This window comes from Anoplopoma fimbria, chromosome 1, assembly GCF_027596085.1.
Source record: "Anoplopoma fimbria isolate UVic2021 breed Golden Eagle Sablefish chromosome 1, Afim_UVic_2022, whole genome shotgun sequence".
In the NCBI taxonomy this organism is placed as follows: domain Eukaryota; kingdom Metazoa; phylum Chordata; class Actinopteri; order Perciformes; family Anoplopomatidae; genus Anoplopoma; species Anoplopoma fimbria.
This window is the reverse complement of record NC_072449.1, coordinates 4,965,777-4,985,335: the sequence shown is the minus strand read 5'-3', so window position 1 is coordinate 4,985,335 and position 19,559 is coordinate 4,965,777. Positions and strand designations below refer to the sequence as shown.

Below are 19,559 nucleotides of genomic sequence, written 5' to 3'. Positions count from 1 at the left end.
CTCACTAGGATTGCACAATAAACACAGGGCGAGTTTGTCCATTTCTTTCTCCTTTTCCTTCTTGGTGTAACCGGTTCAGTGTGCCAGCTGCGCCTCCCTGAAGAGAGTCCAAAAAGAAGAAGAAGAAGAAGAAGAGAGAAAAAGGAAAAGCAGTGGAGATCTGACCATCATGGCCCCTTCTCCTCGGCACAGCGACACAGGACTGGATATGGAGGAAGATGAGTCGTACTATGGGATCCAGAAAGGGGACAGAAAGGTACCAAAGGGACTGTGGATGGAGCCATGCGTATTGTTTGGACACTCTGGCACTGACGGGCTTGTCAGTCTGTTGTGCATTGTGTGTGTGGCTGCAAACTGTATGACTTTTAAGATTAGATCTTTTTAAAAACATATTCATTTAAGCTTTAGATCTTTTTTAAAAACATATTCATTTGAACAGCTCATTTAGAGATTCCACCCACAGAGCCAGAGATGAGCAGTGCTGTGAGTGTTTCTGTCACTTACTGAGGTGTGATCTTTGTGTCCCTGCAGACCAGGAAGCCTCTGGTGGAGAGGAAGAGGAGAGCTCGCATCAACGACAGTTTGCAGGAGCTGAGGACTCTGCTGGCGGACTCGGACGTGAGTACTACACAGTGTGGCCTGTGGAGCACCTCAGCACCTCAGCACCTCAGCTCACCTGTCTCACCTTGCGTTGCAGAGGTTAGATTTGATTGGTTTCTGATTGTGGCTGTGTTGCTGGTTGTTCCCACAGTTGCATTCCAAGATGGAGAACGCAGAGGTGCTGGAGATGACGGTGAAGAAGGTGGAGGAGGTTCTGAAGAACCGAACCCAAGGTTTGGACCACTCCGCTCAGCTGACACTCACATTCTTTTGACACTATCTTGTCAAATGAGGTTTAAAAAGGATCGTAGGATGTTATACTTTATGTGTGCTTTAAGTTCAACCTGAAACTTAGACTAGTGGGACACCCACAAGGGGTCACAAGATACATTTCAGGGGTCACGAGATCTTTAACAGACTGAGGAAAGTAGAAAAAAAACATTTCTGCTATCCAGTGTTTTCTTAAAATCTTGGGAGCTTTTGTTTTGTGATCTAGCTACTTCAGGACTCAAATTTAATTCAAATAAATGATGAAAAAACTCACTCTTCACCGGTCACAACTTGTAGGTATATGCAGCCCATGAGGAGGGGTCACAGGTAGACATTTCTTTAAATTAAAGGATCACAAGACCAAAACAAACTACTGATTTAGAGGGAATACAAGTCATTTTGTGGTATTTAATCAATATGTTTAATCAGATTACTCATGTAAATCACCTAACTGAATGTGACTTTGCTTCCACCAAAAGCAGTCCAACTGGAATATGTTTGCAATACACACTTCACAATCTTTCTCTCTCTCTCTCTCTCTCTCTCCTTCCACAGAAACAGACGCACTCAGCCGAGAAGCCAGCGAGAGGTTCGCGGCCGGCTACATCCAGTGCATGCACGAGGTCCACACGTTCGTGTCCAGCTGTCCCGGGATAGACGCCACGGTGGCGGCGGAGCTCCTCAACCACCTCCTGGAGTGCATGCCCCTGAACGAGGACCACCTCCAGGACGTGCTGATGGATCTGATCACTGACACTTCGGGGAGTAACGGCAGCACTTGGCACGGAGGAGACGATTCGTTGTGCTCGTCCCCGGCCTCTCCCGGAGGAAGGAGTCTGTGCAGCGGCTCGTCCTCCGCCCTCTCCCCGGCCCCCTCCACCACCTCCAGCGAGGACCTGTGCTCCGACCTGGACGAGACCGACAGCGAGCACAACCAGAGCTCCACCGAGGGCTCGGAGAACAGGGAGGCCCTGGGCGGCATGCCCACCATGACCTACGATCGGTCTATGTGGAGACCCTGGTAGGGGTCTGGGGGTTTGGATGGAATGCAGTTGGATTATGTTGCAGCAGCTTTCTTATAAAGATGTGACCCCGGGGCCTCCTACTGAAAGGGGAAAGTCCACTCTACAACACATTCAAGAACTATTTTTTGGTGGTGTAAACAGCGTTTCTATGCTCGTCTACGCCTGCAGATAACTGGCCACATGCATGGATTTTCTCCTGGATTCCCCTCATTGATGTTCAATAATCAAAACCACACAGAGACCAGTTTGTCCTATGACAACAGTGGACAAACAGTTGATCCCAGTGCAGCACATCCGCAGACAAATTGGCGTTTTGTGGAGGAACCGTGGCTTTTTCTCTTCACCCTCAACTGGATGCAGCAAGTTTTAATCCTTTCCTTGGCATTCTGGGAAAAAGTCGGAAATCACTCAGCGAAACATCAGTCGAAATTCACTCCTCAAGTGTTCCAAGTTTGGAGTTTTCCTTCATCTCATCACAAGGGGGCCCTTCCTCTCAACGGCCCCTCCTGAAAGTACAGAGTCCTCTGTTGTGACTCTTCTTCTACACCTGGAGAGAGACGAAAGCTCCTGTCTCTCAACGTTCACTTACAACCCAACAAAGGACAGACGAGGAACGGCTCAAGTTCACACTTTGATTTTGTGTCAGTAACTCTGTGTATATAGGATTCGTATGTGGAGAAAAGCTCTTTTAGAAAAACCCGAGAAGTTTGGCAATGCCTCTGATTAATATAAATATTTCTATTGTATTTCATGAAGGCCTGTAGATTGTTGGACCAGTAGCCTCAGTCAGAACGACCACTTTATGTTGTAATGATGTTTAGAAATGCCTGTTTAAGTGTCTGAATTTTGCTAAATAAAAAAATAATGTAATTGAAAAGCTGTTGTCAAATTGCCTTAATGCCTGAGAGAAGTATAACAGGAAACGGGATGCAGACTTGAAACTTGAATGAAAAACAATACATAGGTAATAAAAAAAATTGTCAGCAAAATCTGTGAGATAAAATATAATCAGTAAATGTTAAGTTATTGCAGAGAATTTACTTTTGATTGGCGATATCTTGAGGTATAGTTTGTGTAAAGCGATTTACGCTAATAAGCTCTCAAAAGCACTTAGTCTGATTCCTTTAAATTATGACTAATGTGACAAAGAGGACAAACATCATTTCTCACAATCTATTGTCCAAAATAAAAAGATTCAATAAAACCTCTTCTCTGCTAATCCTCAAATATAAGATGCCACATGGATAAAAGTCCACTTTAATAAAACAAACATCAAAATAAAAGTTTACACCTTACATCATAAACTCTCGACATGCTCTCCCCTCTTCCTCTCATCACCTCCGACCTGCTGTCCCTTCCTTCCACCCACGAGGACGCTCCTTGTGCGGGGTGGGCACATGAAAGAGTCGCACCTCTCTCCCCGAGTGTCTCCACTCTCACCTCGGATCCAATGAGCATATTAACAAAGGGATGTTAGATCCTGTCTGGACTGAGTCTGAGAGGAGCCCGGTCCCTTTAGATATGACATGAGAAAGTGAAACCACAAAACTTTACACCAATAATATTAAAGGACATCCACACACAATGTTGTAACGTTGTCAGAGGATCCTGGGAGTGTAGAAGGGGAATAATTAACAGAGGTGGAGGTGGAGGTGGAGGGGTGGAGGGTGGGGTGTTCACATACTGGACCCTGGGTGTGAACCTCGGAGGAAACACATTGAAATGGGAGCGGAGAGGAGACACGCTGATCAAAGCTGAGGCCGTTTGACAGAGGAGCGTCAAAGAGCGCACAGCTGAAAGAGACACCACAAAGGAGACAAGCAGGCTCCCGTTCTTCAAAGGGACACACACACACACACACACACACACACACACACACACACACACACACACACACACACACACACACACACACACACACACACACACACACACACACACACACACTGCTGCCTGTCTTCTGACTGACACTTATCATCAAGAGACACATGAAGACATCAGGGGCTATTAGAGTCTTGTTAGAGGAGGAAGTGGAGGGACAGTAAAAAAAAAAAAAAAGATGCATCTGTTCTATGTACATAAAAAGATTTAAATGTGAAATACTCCACCTAAAAGTCCTGCACACACAAATCCAAAGCCAAAGTAGACTATATTGAAGGATGCATCCACAGTAAACATGATTAAACCTGACAAACCCTATATCTGTCCTATAATAGATTTAATTAACAAACTATATATAAAACCCTGCAAGTTTGCTTTATTGTGCATATTTATGTTGTATAGTCAGCATTCTTATGTTGCAGCTGATCAGAGCTAACTTGACCTATATGCTGCTGTGTTTAAACTTCAACAATGCATATTTTACTTAATAGAATAATAAAAGAAAATACTTTTTTGTGGGGAATAATCTTCCTAAATAAGTGGAAGTATGTCTAATTACTGTCTCAACCACATACTAATTACTGTAAGTCTTGATTATGTAAATGCAGGAGAGATCAAGGCCATTTGCATTGTTTTAATTTCAACTACATCAACCACACACACACACACACACACACACACACACACACACACACACACACACACACACACACACACACACACACACACACACACACACACACACACACACACGGCAACACATTTATGTACTGATCCTGCATCCTTGATTGAAATGAAAAGTTCTCACCAACATTTCCTATAAATTGTCCTAAAATGTCCCCACCAGTTTCTTGTTTAACATCCGTTGGACTGATGCATTTACTTCTTCAGTCATTTTATTTTTAGACTCTTGTAGATTTCAGCCAAACCCCTTTTTCAAACTAAGTTAAAATGAAATGTACAATGTCCATGAGCATAAGCTTTGTCCCTGAACACACCAGTCATTATAAATTTGGACCGCTGTGTAGTGTGTAACCCTATAGTGTGTATGTTTGTGTATATGGAAGGAAGCAGGTGGGTGTGGATGTTGATGTTAAGGAACGCTAATTAAATTACAGTCACACCCCATTGTATATTTAGAAGTAGGCCTATTGTAGAGTTTCTTGGTCATTATTATCTTTGTCGTTTTTTTTATCTAAGCTGCTTTATCTAAGTAAAATCAATCGCTGGGATTAATAACATTATTAAATATATCCATCTATCTGTTCAAACCCCTGCACGTCACCACAATCTACTAACACGTTACCACATTTAGTTTTTAAAAGAAAGAAGAAAAAAAAAACAGACTGGCGGGAGGTTCAGCATCAGCTGTTTTGTTTTGTGAGCGTGCATATGAATTCTGGGGTCAAAGGTCAGTGCGTTGCAACAGTTGGTGCGAGCAGGGATTCAACGGCGGAGGCCAGGCATATGGCGCTGAAACAGATCCCCGGGGAACCTCGTCATCCTCGGCACCTTGGGTTCTAGGATATGGTGATCAGCTTTTTTTATGTGTTTTTGGACATTTTTTATAAATCAAACTATTTATGAAAATAGTTATTTGCAGTGTTCTTTATCCACTAGTTTAAGAAATACTCACAAATTAGCTGATATCATCTGACAAAATAATGGTTTTATTCCATTTATAAAGTTGTTTTTAAGTTTATCTGATATTTCCCCATCAGTGCTTCTTTTTTCTTCCGGCCAACAATGTCTGACCTTGATACCAACAAATCAGAAAAAGAAAAATCTACTATGAAAATAGTTATTTGCAGTGTTATTTATCCACTAGTCCTACACATAATCACAAATTGTCTAATATCATCTGACAAAAGATTGGTTTTATTCCATTTAAGAAGTTGTTTTTAAGTTTATCTGATATTTCCCCATCAATGTTTCTTTCTTCTTCCAGCCAATGTCTGACCTTGATATGAGCATTGAGTAAAAGAAAAGTCCTCAGAGTCACAGCGTTTATATTTCTGTAGTTTTATTTATTACAACGTTGTTTCTCAAACAATACATCTTTATTTACCTACAAAAAAATGCACAGAACTGTGCTAGTTTAACAAACCACATATTCGTACAGTGGCAATAAAACAAAATGTACATGACCATACACAACACCATGTGCCAGTACCGCGTATATGCGTTTACAGATCGGTGGTGGTGGTGGGGGGGGGCTTCCAACGACCCATGTGACTCATTTAAAAAAAAAAAATGGAATCCCTTTATGCGAGGCCTTGTGAGAAAGTAAGGCTTAAATATTCTCTGGCTTACTCTCGGCATTCATTCTGGCATTCTTAATGTTCTTTTTGTACATAGGTGAGTGTTTTCAACCCCCCCCCCCCGTCTTGAGATATTTTATCACAGATAAAGAGACAAAAGACTGCAGTTGCTGAAGGTGGTGACAGGCGCTGTGTATTTGTCCACAAACCCCTAAGGCAGAGACTCTCAGTACGAGCCCATCACTCACCAGGAATCACTAAAGTGTCTGACCGCTCTGTCTATTGCATTTCGCCCACAAACATACACATCTTATTATTTACAGTAACATGACCTGGTTTTTTTTTTCTTTTAAGAGGTAGGGTCCGTCCCCAATGACAATCAAAAGGCTCTTACCTCCGTCAACAAAGAAATATAAACAAGAGAAAGAAAATAGAAAAATTGTACAATAAATAAAAAAAAAAAGAGAAATTAAAAAGGAAATAAACAAACGTAGCCAGTGAGATGCTCTTGGTCCAGTCTGAGTTACATTCACGAGCCCCGCCTCAACAGTTGCACTGTCGTAGCAGGGTTCTTCCCAGTTCTCCCATTGTTTACCTCAACTACATGGAGCCACTGCGGATTAGTTTCCTTAATATTTTACGCCAAAAGGGCTTGCATGGTTTCTAGATACATGCATGTCGCCACAGGTTTTTACAAAAGGTCACTTAGGCAACGCGGTCGCCTCACGTGCTACAATTGTAATGCTGTTTTTTTACCCACACTTAGGTGCTGAATGCTCAGTTTAAACCACTGTTATCACGTAACGCTTCCACAAACAGCCTTTAAAAAAAATGATCTGTCGTTTTGCATATTGTATAAATCCCCAGTGATTACTGATATTGAGAGAAAATGAATATCACTTAACACTTTTTGTAACATTCTGCAATGAACATGGATACACCTTTGTCTTAAAAAATCAAAACATATAATTTAAAATGTAGTAATTGGAGGTGAAAGGGAAATGCTGTTTGAATAAAAATAAAAAAAACATTTCTTCATCTTTGACCTTGATTTGAAGCCTCAGTGCAAAAAGATAACCGCCGTCCTCTCAACCTCTCATGGATACATTATTTCTGCTGCTTTCGTATAACAGAAAGCATTTCAGCAGCTTCTTCATCTGTGATGAAGCACACTTGTTCATAGCACCTGTGCTGTTTTAAAAGGTCTGCAGAGGCCTATAACACTTCGAGGTTATTCTGTATAATGCACTACCTGGCTCCACATCGTATTCAAAGTCAAAGTAAAGAGACTTTAATATCCTGTAGAGTTCATTGTCGATGCCTGTAAACTGTGGATTATGTAAATACTGTCCTTTAGCTGAATGTATTTGGCTTTAGCTTCAAAACAATCTATTCTACATACATCATCTGGTAGAAAATAAATACGATTTTTTTTTAGTTTAAGTGATTAGCTTGCACTTTGTAACAGATTGTCACTGTTGAGTAAAGTTACTATCAGTCCACTGTTCAACCCCTGTCCTGTGCATGGATAATACAAATACCCTGGTTTGAGTTGAGTGGGGGATGACTACATCATCCACTCTGCACCACATGTATCCTACAGAGTTAAACATCTGGGGGTTTAGGGTGCTTTGCTGACACCATGTGGCAAAACAAGAAAACACAATTCTTCGTCAAAATTCTTTGACATCAAATATATTCATCAGATGTTATAAGATACCCATTATCTGATAACTTCGTCTCTTTCTTTAGAATGATAACTGCTCATGTTGCTGTTAAGCTCTGCCACGGTCAAAGAGACAATGAAGGCTAAAAAAAGTCACCAACAACTAAGGCTGGGCACAGATCCTTTCAGTGTGTGTGTGCATGTGTGTGTGTGTGTGTGTGTGTGTGTGTGTGTGTGTGTGTGTGTGTGTGTGTGTGTGTGTGTGTGTGTGTGTGTGTGTGTGTGTGTGTGTGTGTGTGTGAGCTGGCAAAAGTACTATTCATACAAAGACCGTCATAAAGTGCTACTGCCCCCTGTCAGGGCAGATTAAGAACTGCACTTCAGCAGCAGTCTTTGTGCACAACTCGCACACATGAACACACAAGTAGCGCCACACGTCCTCTGTTCTGCCCAAAGGTCCGTTTCTGGTCGAGTGTGTCCCCCTGCTGGCTGGCGTGTGTGTGTGTGTGTGTGTGTGTGTGTGTGTGTGTGTGTGTGTGTGTGTGTGTGTGTTCAAGAGCCAGTGTCTGTTTGAGGCTGAGACTTTTCTGTTTTGTTCTGGGCGTTCTGGTTCTCTCGGTTCAGATCCTCGCCGAGCTCGCCCATGTCCATGTGTGGCAGGTTCTCCTCGACGGGGGTTGCCGCTGCATCCTCGCAGTATACACACTCCTAAAACAGAAAGACCAGGCGGATATTAAGTATACTTCAATCTGACTTATTTCCATACATCTATATACGTGAATATGTAGGATTTTTGTTTTTAGATTACACAGCATGTGTTTGGTTCTTACCTTCACGTTGATGGCAGCAGGCAGACCTCCCCTCCTCATCCAGGGGTGTTCCTCCATCAGCTCTCTACGCTGGTCAGAGGAGAAGTGAGGCTGGCCCTTCTGCATCTGCCTCAGCCTCTCCTTGTCTTCTCGAAGAACCCTCTGAATGTCACTGTGGGTCATGGAAAAAGAAATTTAGTCACGAAGAAATGTGCACGCTATCAGAATAATGATTAAAAAATAACTTTTTTTCTTTGTTTGTTGCATTAAAAGGCCTTTGTCAGCAACTCACCTGGACGGCATTTGATACGTCATCATGACCTTCTCGTCAGCATTGGCCATCAGCAGCCACATGGGCTCCTGGAGAACGTATTTGATTAAGTGCTCCCCGTCGCCTCGGACTGAAACCTTGTTCTGCGACTGGCCGCCTTCGGAGTCTCCTTCGCCTCTCATCTTGGCTTTGGACTTGGGGTCGTGTTCCAGAGAGTCGATGCTGCCGAAGTATTTGCTGGTGTTGTTGCTCCCTAAACAATGTTTTAGAGAGAAAAGGAAACAGTCAAAAATCATTCTTTCGGGCATAAACGTTCTAAAGGAAATGTTGAATTTTTATAGTAACCAATCAGAAATATCAAGTACGTTTTTAGGTTCCGTTTACGTCTCTACTGACCTGTTCTGCTGCCAGAAGCTCCACTAGCTGATGTGCCGCTGCCGTTGCAGCCCGAGCCCGACCTTGAACCAGATCCAGAGCCCATTCCGGAGCCCGTGGAGCCAGAGGTTGATCCGGTCCCGGAGTGGGAGTCCTCCTGCAGCAGGATGTCCAGCAAGTCGCAGGATGAGGAGTTACCGTCACTGTTAGCCCCGTCTCCTTGAGACTCCTCCTGAAACACAACGCAGAAAGCCGTTAGCTCCATGACAAGCTTTATGTGGAGGTGTGGCTGTGTTTATGAGCGGTTGAAGCCGTTACGAGACAGCGTTCTGATGTGAACCCTAATCTACGTTGTGACTCTCACCTCTTGGTGGTTCTCGGTCTTGGCGACCTTCTCCCCTGCTGCTCCAGCTGCCCCTGATGCTGTTGCTGAGGCGTTGCCATGGCATCCAGCAAGCGGCGCTGTGCTGTCCTGCCGCTGTCCCTCCTCCATGCTCAGCAGATTGAGCTGCAGGGGCGAGCTGCACCGCGACTCGAACAGCGGCGGTGACGTCGTCGGCTCCCTCACCACGGAGGCCGGCGTGGAGGAGCGTGACGCCGCCCCCTCTCGAAGCTCAGCGGCCATGGATTTGGGCGACTCGGCGGCCAGGCTGTAGGGGAACGGCTGAGGTGCATACGGGGCTTGAGTCACAAACTGAGTCTGCATCGGGAAAGAAGGCTGGGCAGCGAAATGCTGCTGGGTAGTGTAGGCAGTCTGAGTGTAGGCAGTCTGAGGGGCCTGGAAAGGCTGCGCTGCAGTGTAGGGGGTCTGTGTGGTTCCGAAAGGCTGCGCTGTTGTAAAGGGGGTCTGCGCGGTTTGGAAAGGCTGCGCTGTTGTAAAGGGGGTCTGCGCGGTTTGGAAAGGCTGCGCTGTTGTGAAGGGGGTCTGCGCGGTTTGGAAAGGCTGCGCTGTTGTAAAGGGGGTCGGCGCGTTTGGAAAGGCTGCGCTGTTGTGAAGGGGGTCTGCGCGGTTTGGAAAGGCTGCGCTGTTGTGAAGGGGGTCTGCGCAGTTTGGAAAGGCTGCGCTGTTGTGAAGGGGGTCTGCGCGTTTGGAAAGGCTGCGCTGTTGTGAAGGGGTCTGCGCGGTTTGGAAAGGCTGCGCTGTTGTGAAGGGGGTCTGCGCAGTTTGGAAAGGCTGCGGGGCAACGAAGGGGTCTGCGTGGTTTGGAAAGGCCGCGGGGCAGTGAAGGGGGTCTGGGGGTAAAGGCAGTCTGCAATGGGAACGGCGGTTGGCTGGTGAAGGGGGCTGCGTTTGCATGGCGTAGCCTGGCTGTGGGGCCTGAAAGGCCTGCTGAGCGGGGTATGCAGGTTGCGTCTGGGTCGGATCAGGGAAAAACGCTGGTCTAGGAGCAGCCCCAAGCTGCCCGATCTGACCCATCTGTCCCATTTGGGGGAAGATGTAATTGGGCAGCACCAGAGCCACCACAGGTGTAACAAGCGGTGCACCAAACGGAGAGGCAGTCTGCGGGCCTTGAGTGCTCTGTCCATCCCCAAAGCCTGTGGACAGGGAGGGGTCGGGGCAGGGGGCCTGAACTGAGGCTGCAGCTGCGGGGGTAGAGCGGGTAGGCGGGCACCATGGCCGGGTAGGAGACGTTAAAAGCCGACAGGGATGCTTCCGACGGGGACCACGAGGTTTGGTTGAGGCCCTGCAGAGGGGGCCGGGGTTTGCGGTCCGACGCGCCGCTTTCTGAGGAATCAGGATGCTTCATCCGGGGCTTCTTGGACTTCCTGTTGCGGCTGCCTCTCTTGGCGGTAGTCTCGGGCCTGGTGGTGCCCTGTTTGGTTGCAGCTCGTAGTGCAGATGATTCTAAGAGGACACACGGAGAAGTCAGAGGGTTGAGTTTCAGATGTAATCAATAGTCACGAATAAAAGCGAACCAATTATGCCAATGATGTTAATTTTTTGCCGTTAATGTTAAACCATGTGTACCTTCAGCGTTAGCCGGCCCTCTCTGCTTGTGCAGATTTGTGAAACAGTCCTTCTGGAGGGTCCTGGCGTTGTGGAGCTCTCGGCAGCGGTGGAGGAAGGCCTGCTCTTCTTTCTGGGTGTGAGCAGCCAGCACCTGCTTGGTCAGACCCAGACGCTTGTAGGCCTCCTCCTCCTGGCTGGAGAGCCACGGGCGCAGAGCCACGGGCGCAGGGCTCTCTGCCACGTCCTCGATAATCTCTGCAGAACGAAGCGAAGCGATAAACATTAATAAAAACAGAACTTATTATTTAGCAGCTCGACATCACGTATGTGCATTAAAAAAAAAAATGGACGCCGACACTCACCAGACTCTGGCTGAGGCTTCTTGTCTCCCACGTGGACGATGGTGCTGCTGTAGCTGCACTGGGAGGTGATGGACACCACGCTCTCGGCCTTGCTGGGCAGGGTGAGCGGTGCTAGCGGACCTCCCACCACAGCGGCTGTCCCAGATGAAGGCTTCTTATGTGCTTTCATGGTGGACAGGCCTGGCTGGGCTCCTAGCATCAAAGTGTCTGCATGGGGGGGAAAGAGCAAATCTCTGTTAGATCCAAGCCAGAGGTGATTCTGATCAGTAAAACAGGGTAAATGCACGCAACAAAAGAGGTGTTTATTTCCAAAACTGGATAAAATATCCCAAAAGATGTGTGACATGTGTTTGATGCATACAGATGCATGACGTGTACATGCCTTGATTTGTGTCCTGAGACACCTGCATGCCATCCTCTGAGCCCTTCTTGTCGTCATCTGAGTTGGAGGAGGTGGTGTTGGTGGAGAACTGGTACTTCCTCTTCGCTGTGATGGGGATGTTACAACTCTCCAGGTACCTGAGAAACAAAATGTGTTTGATCAGATAAGGTGCTCGCTTCACACACACACACACACACGCGCGCCTTTAAACCGTCATCGTGGACACAAAGTCGTACCTGATGACACTGTCGAGGCAGCTGATCTGCTGGTAGGAGCAGACAGTCTGGTCTTTCCATGCGTAGTCCTCAGGGCTGGCTGCAGTACTGTCTTTGACCTGCAGAGGAGCCGCTGAGTCTTTCACACGCACTGCGGGACTCTTTGGAGCTGATGCTGCAGCTGGAGGGGAAGAGAAGATAAAAATGTCAGAAACACAAAAAAGAACGAAGACCGGCAGGTAAACACACAGAATTGAATACAAACACACTTTTTGTTTGATTTTTACTTCACTTCAACTGCAGCACAAATAATTTCTGATCTGATATACTTAATTGAATTATTGCATGTTTATTATAATAGTAGATCACTCAGATTGTTTTGTTTTAAAGAATGAATGGCCTTATTTAGACTTTCAAGTCACATTTCTAGAAAGTTTGTGGAGGAAATGTGCATGAAAAATACTATTTTTAGCGTTTCATATACGTTGTGTTCAACCCTTGTGGTCACTCACAATAAATGGATTCTCTGTGATCCACTCTTTGTGCCACAGCTAAAACAGATTGGTTCCAGTTTGGTGATATAAAACTGAGACTCACTGTCAGCGGTTTTCTTCTGCTCGGGCTTGGATGGCGACAGTGAGGGTGAAGGAGGTGGGGAGCGCAGGCCGACCTGGGTTTCCTGGTTCTTCAGCATGTGGACCCCTTTACAGATCTCCTTGAAGGTCCTGGGGGGCTTGGCCTTGTTTGCCTCCTCCGCTGTGTTCCCCGCCGCCGTGATCCCGTTGCTCTCGCTGGACGAGCTGATGCTCAACATCTGCTCGTGGGAGCCGTTGCTGCCGTGGCTACCGTAACCGCTGGAGCCAATGTTGTGGACCGGCTGAAGAGAGAAAAAAGATTGTTATAGAAACTGACCAACATGAGTATGAAAATGTGTGTTTAAGTGGGCTTCTAGTGTGTGCGTTTGTACATACTTGGAGTAGCAGCCTGTGGATCTGTTCACTAATTTCCTGGATGTCTGAGTCCATGATCTTCCCTCCGTGAAAAGCTGGTGCTGCAAAAACATCTTCATTCACAGGACCCCTGAAAAAACACAAAGACCACTGTCATCCAGAATGTTCAAAGTGAAATAAATACCAACATAGCACGACTGATGACAAAAGAAACTTAACTAAAGCAACATATTGGTTGTACTCACATGCGCACTTTGTGCCTGCCGATGACAAAGGAGACCTTGCGGCTCCAGGGGTTGACGAAGCTGGACCAGCTGGTGTCGATGGTCACGTACTCGCCGTTTCGCGCACAGAAACGGATCGAGGAGTGGTCGAATGGCTGACCAACAAACTGCAGAACTGTTGGCAACAGAAGGAAGAGTGTGTGTGAGTGACAGCTGAGAAAAAATGAACAGTTTCATGCCCCAGGCAAATTAAATTTTTTTTTTTTTTTTTTAAGAGTATACCTTCAGTAGCCCCTTTTCAAACCGTTTGAGTAGCAATTCTGTGTTTAGACAACCAGAAGGATGAAAGGGGTTCTTACTTTTCCGATGCACAGCCAGCATCAAGGGTCGGTCACTCGGGTGCAGATTGAGCAGCAAAGGAGTCCCGATCAGGTCCTGAGGGAGGTAACCCAGCAGAGGAACGGCCCTGATGGAAAAACAACCACGACATGTTAGCGACAGTTACATACATAGTGTGTGTTTTATATGTGTGTCTGTGTGTGTGTGTGTAGGGAGGCTCATTCCACTCACCTCTCATCCACATCCTGGAACACACAGTTAGGTGTGTGTGTGGTGGTGAAGACGCGCTTGTCAGTGGGGATTCTGGGTGCTGTGGAGAGAGAAAAAGAAAAAAAAAAACATGAGCAAATGGTGATCATTTAAACATGCGCAGCACCTCGCTTTTAGCCAGCTTGTTTGTGCCATCTATAAACACCCATAAGGGGGACAAATAGACCATCATGCAACTCTACAACAGTTAGTGGCAGAAAGTAACTGTGTGAGACTAACTGAGCTCTTTCAAACAAACAGCAGAAAAGTGTGTGATACCAATCGATGGGTGTGTGCGAGTGTGGTCGCAGGCCTCACCTTCGTATCCAGAGTGCACCCTCTCGGCCAGCAGGAGGCAGCAGAACTGTTCCTCACCGAGCTCAGCATCCTGGACTTTCATCAGGTACGGAGTCATACGGAAAGGGTAGTACTTCAGAGCTCCTTCACGCTCCTTGCCACCACTAAAAAAAAAGAAAAAAACACAAACAAAAACACAATTATAATACTGTCTCATAAAGTATCAGCCTGCCTTTGTTTTCTTGAAAGTTTGTTAAATATGTCAAACCCTTTATATTGATGTGATTACATATAACACAATCAAATTCTATTCTAAATTATCTACCAAAGTTCTCAATCTTAAACTTCCGCTGTAACACCACATCTGGCCACTCGATGGAGAGGAAGTTTACAAGCTCACAGCTGCTGACTTCCTCCCTCCTCTCAACCCTCCCCTCCTCCTCCTCCTCCCTCTCATCATCCCTGCTGCTGACTCAGAGCTTCTTTGAGCAGGAAACTATGGATCAGAGAAGGCGCCCGGCTGCTGCCACTCACCTGATGCGGCAAAAGAAGGATTTCTCCTGCATGCACTCCGTGGGGGACGAGTCTGAATAAGACAAAGGGAGAAGGTTGGGATGAATATATATATATATATATATCACCACATGCATTCGATTGAGTGGATCAAAAAAAGCCCAGCGGTTAGTCATCCTTATTTAACATTCTGTTGAATAAAGTACCTGAGAAGTTTGTCTATCTTTTAAGTGAAGAGGTATTGTGAGTTTCCTACTAGTATGCAATCTGAAGATTTATTACAGTCAAAAGCACCATGAAATGTTTTATGTTAAAATACAGCTGCTCAGCCAGTAATTAGTCAGCTTGTAATAAACTGTGATCCCTGCCAAACAACACTGCTTTAAAATCACTGGTCTGCTTTGAAATCCCCAAAATGACTACAAGCTGGTCAAGTAAAGACTACAACATCAACTACAGCATTGGACAATGGGTTGCATTAAAGGGACAATTAGCTAGAAAACTGATAAGAGTTACATGATTTGATGCAGCTTTAAATTTCTGAAAGCTGCTTTTAGTGGATTTTTGAAAGGAGAGAATATAAAAAAAGCTCCATAATGTAACATAGACATGATTTAACGTTGATTAAATACAAAAAAATGTTGTATTTGATTTCTGCAGGGGTGCTTAATAAACTGCTTCGTCTGTCAAAGCCCCTTCCAAACTCTGTTTTTAAAAGGTGCTAATGCGATTAGGTCTTCAGCAATTATGTGGCAGGTGAGTGTGAGTGGGCGTGCATTCATTAATGTGTGATTGAGCATGTTAATGAAGTATGTGCTATGTGTGTATGAGCGTGTGTGTGCGGGTCATGTGAAGGACCTAGATGCTGGTATGTGTGTGTGTGCATGTGGTTTGGGTCATGTGGGTTTTCCACGTGCCCTTTGAGGGTTATGGAAAATCTACCATCCACGTAGGCCCAGTTATTAAAAAAACATTTGCTTATGCATTGGGACATTTTAAAATATGCAACGGAGGATATTAGGTTACATAAAACCAGTTTGTTCCAGTTTAGGGGTGGCTGTTACCTGCTCCGGTGCACATGCTCCATGAGGGCAGGCGGTATGGCGTGGTGAAGCTGTAGAACACGCTGACGTCCTGAGGCGTCAGGAACTCCACAAACTTGGCGTTTTTAAACACTTCCCGCTTGCAGTTCAAGATGGACGCCGCCTGGTCCGAGATGTAAACTATTTTCCCCGTGGTGAGCGAGACGGTGACAGCAAAAATGTCCTGTGGGTTGAAAAGATAACAAAAAAAACAAGAAATCAGTCAGTTAGGTGGGTTTCTATTTCAAGAGCACTGAAGATATATCCTCTAGCATTTCTCACAATATATTTATATGTTGTACAGACATTAAATCTTTAAGAAATACTACTGGTTTGATTCACATGAACAGATTACAGCATTTTACTTTTAACTTTCACATTAAAACAAATTCTTCAATTTAATTTGCACATTTCAAACAACTAAAATCATATATAGAAACAACTTGTTTATGATAATGCCGTGGCCACATTGTGAGGTAAGATCGGAGGTACTTACGTTGTTTTTGAGGGTGTATTCGGAGGTGATGCTGTTGATTTCCTCGATGGTGTAGGATGAGACATCGAACCCTGGCGGCTGGCTGTCATTAATCATCAGCATCTGATAGTATTCCTCATTAGCTGCAAGACAAAAGAGAAGATGCATCGATGCACGAACGCAACTTCACATACAGTATCAGAGAAAAAAATACATTTTATTAGTATTAAGATTTATCTCATAGCCCTAATACTTTTGGTAGCTGCTTTTCATGCAACAGTCACATCCAAAATTGGAGAATACGATTCAGAATCTATAACCCTGATGAGTCTAAATTCTATACATTAGTTCAGAAAAATATATAAACATAGCTGATGAACTACAAGGTGAATACATGTGCGAAAATGTAAGAGGAAAAAAGTGCCAATGGCAGCGATTCTTACCTTTCACCTGTTTGACACATCGGAGCGCATACTTCAGCGTGTTGACCGTGCTCGGCTTGCCCTTGCTTCGTTTTTCTGACGGTAAGTGCTTCTTCAGCTCCTTGAGGGTCTTGAAAAGCTCCTTCTGTGTCTTAGCTTTGGCGGACTGTTCGCTGCTGCAGGGTGAACATGAGACAGATACACGTGTGTCAGAATGACAGGTTCTCACCCCGAGAAGGTGCTATCAGTATCAGTATCAGTATGTAAAGGGTAAAGGGAGTGATTGGCAGCGGGAGGCTAACAACTGTCTTTGCTTGTTAAGTGTCAAAGTTCTTTAAAGACCAAGTGTAGACCAGTTTTCCTCCTGTGGTAATTGTTAGTTTAATTCTTACAAATATATGCCAAAGAAATCTGTATTTTCACATCAAATCTCTGTCTTTTCTCTTTCTGTAAAGCTACTTTTATTGGGCATAATAATAATAATAATTACCCAATTAAATGAGACTTTGGGCAACTAGCAAGCCAAACTGGTTTTATATAACCACAGTTAACTGTTTGTGGTTCTTAGTATCTAACAGAGCAATATGATGATAATAGGAGATGTGTGTTTAGATATCATTTGTCTAAAACTTTGTCTGCAATATGATGCAATGAGGTTTTTACAGCGAGTTTAAGGACGCCTCCTTTTTAGCGCTCCAAAATAAATGCAAAGGATTTGATTTTAATCCCTTCATGTTACTAAAAAAACGCAGAAATATTCAGTTTCATTGTGAAATACGCCAAAGTACAGATGCAAAAGATGCCCCAACTTTCACTAGGACTCTAAATGTATCAAATGGTAAGCCAAGCATCCTGATTTTAATTGAATTTAAAAAAGAAAAAGTAAGATAAAAAGATGCATATTAACCTGCAGCCGCTGGTTGAAGGGTTGTCCTGCTCGGAGCTCACCAGACTGAAGGCGTTGGAGCTGCTCGGCGGCGACGGGCTGTGAGAGTTTGAGCTGCAACCACAAACAACATGTTGTGTTATTCACAGAAGAACAGTCAGAGCACCCGAAACAAAGAGGCAAGACGAAACATGTAGAGTGAGTCAAGGACTCAACGCAGAAAGCCACAAACACACCATCTGTATCCCTCTGTGTATAGAAAGCTTTACGAACACAAACAGGAGGTAACAAGGAGCAAACAGGAGGCTCAAACATGTCTGTCCCTGGATTTGAAATGTGGCACAGTTCAAGAAAAGGACCAGGTGGTGCACCACGAAATGTAAACAACCGAATCTATTATCTGGGACAATTGAGCCATATTTCAACCTTGACAACACAACGTAAAGTTGAAAGGAACGTTGTGAAATGCCAATTTGGAAATGGAAAGTGTAAAATGTGAAATTGCAATAGTTATTTCAGTGGGGTTATTAGATAAAAAGGTCAAATTCCCCCATAAATGTAAAGAACTTTTCTGACTTTTGTACTCGGTTAATGGTCTTACGATTGTTTTAGATGTAGAAAAAAAATCTGTCTGTTCGGCCCACGATCATGTAATGCAATGTTTAAATGCTAATAATAAGGTCAACACTGCTGCTGCGGGTTCTGTTTTGATGGATGTTGATGATTGCAACTTCTGCAACACGTTTCCGAGGTAAATATTGATAGTCGATAAAGACAAGGTCATAGAACAAATCTAGCAAAGCATTGTGAATCTTATATTTTTCAGTAACACTCGTGATCTAGCTCGCCAAGCACTGCCTCTAATCATCAAGGTTAAGGCTCTCTCTCACAGAGTGAATGAAAGCACATGAACAATAACTTTTTCTATTAGCTGGCGCTGTACAATCAAAGCAGATGTATTGAGTCACAAACATCATGAAGGTCTTTCCGACATGTTAACGTAACCTTTAAGAAGACATTTGGTTACTTCATTTCATTTAGGAGGCACAAAACGTTTGCATCCATCAAACTGAAGCTGGTGGCCATCGTCTTTTCAACCTCAACGTTTAAGGAGTCTCTCGTGATTGGGAATAAAATGCCCTTCTGTCTGAGACTGCTAGACTACAGCAATGACTCACACCGACAATGACTCACAGGAGGAAAATGGCCTTTTTCCCATTACATTTAATGAACCTCCTTTCTGTGACCTAGATGGTCCGCTCCCCCGTGGCGTTTGGGGGGGGAAAACTTTGTTGACCACGATCCATTTGATGTGTGCTCACCTCTTGTTGCTGCCCGAGGACTCCATAAGAGCAGAATCCTTGCCGTTGCCGCTTGAGCTGCCCACGGACTCGTTGCCGTGGGAGTCATTGCCATGCGACTCGTTGCCGTGGGATTCTGTCCCGCTGCCGCTGGAGCCGCTGCCGCCCATCTCTACATCCTCGTGCATGGGTGCGCGTTGTCTCTTCCTGTCTTCGTGCGGGGAGCCGGCCGAGGCCGAGTTCTCGTGGCTGCTTTCGCTCCCCTCGGATGCCAGACGCAGCTCGGCGTCCAGCTCGACCCCGTCACGAACGCCGCAACCTTTCTTGTAACTGTTGGCCATTCGGTGAAGTTTGCTGATGGCGGTGCGTGGAGGTCCTTCCTCTTCCTTCATCTGGAAGCCGACCCTTTCTCGGTTCCTTTCCATACCCTCCAGGGTTGAGTACAGGTAGTGCTTTGGATCACTTTCCTCAGACATTGGCGGACCAGAAGGCAGAAGATGGGAGATCGAGTTATCGTCTTTTTGGCAATGCCATGAAGCTCATGTCACTGGCAGGTGAGCGGCGTTGCTGCTTCAAGAGTCGGGGGTTGCAGTCTAGAACAAAAAAAACAACCACACAGGGTAAATTACTTAGACCAGCCCTTTTTCCGTACAATGCACTTCCATTGATGGCAGATCAATAACAAAAGGAACACGGTTCTAAAATAAGGAGCACTCAGTGGGGATTATTCGCCACTTAGATCAGATCAGCCAG

General features: G+C 45.0%; 2 protein-coding genes across 2 annotated transcripts; one reads left to right on the top strand and one right to left on the bottom strand.

Moving 5' to 3' along the window:
• her13 (hairy-related 13) lies at positions 1–1,895 on the top strand. Its single transcript, XM_054603958.1, has 4 exons — positions 1–256; positions 532–618; positions 752–833; positions 1,426–1,895. The coding sequence occupies exons 1-4, from the start codon at positions 170–172 to the stop codon at positions 1,893–1,895; spliced, it is 726 nt and encodes a 241-aa protein (XP_054459933.1). The 5' UTR covers positions 1–169.
• Positions 1,896–8,255: 6,360 nt separating this feature from the next.
• On the bottom strand, positions 8,256–19,282 carry LOC129115514 (period circadian protein homolog 2-like). Its single transcript, XM_054627107.1, is given in 24 exon segments — positions 8,256–8,411; positions 8,534–8,684; positions 8,805–9,036; positions 9,180–9,384; positions 9,517–9,988; positions 10,392–10,440; positions 10,443–10,750; positions 10,752–11,004; positions 11,128–11,364; positions 11,472–11,678; positions 11,854–11,990; positions 12,090–12,243; positions 12,666–12,945; positions 13,040–13,148; positions 13,264–13,417; positions 13,602–13,708; positions 13,813–13,891; positions 14,149–14,291; positions 14,662–14,713; positions 15,705–15,906; positions 16,219–16,340; positions 16,641–16,795; positions 17,527–17,619; positions 18,828–19,282. Coding segments are annotated over 24 exon segments (4,512 nt in total).
• Positions 19,283–19,559: the final 277 nt, after the last annotated feature.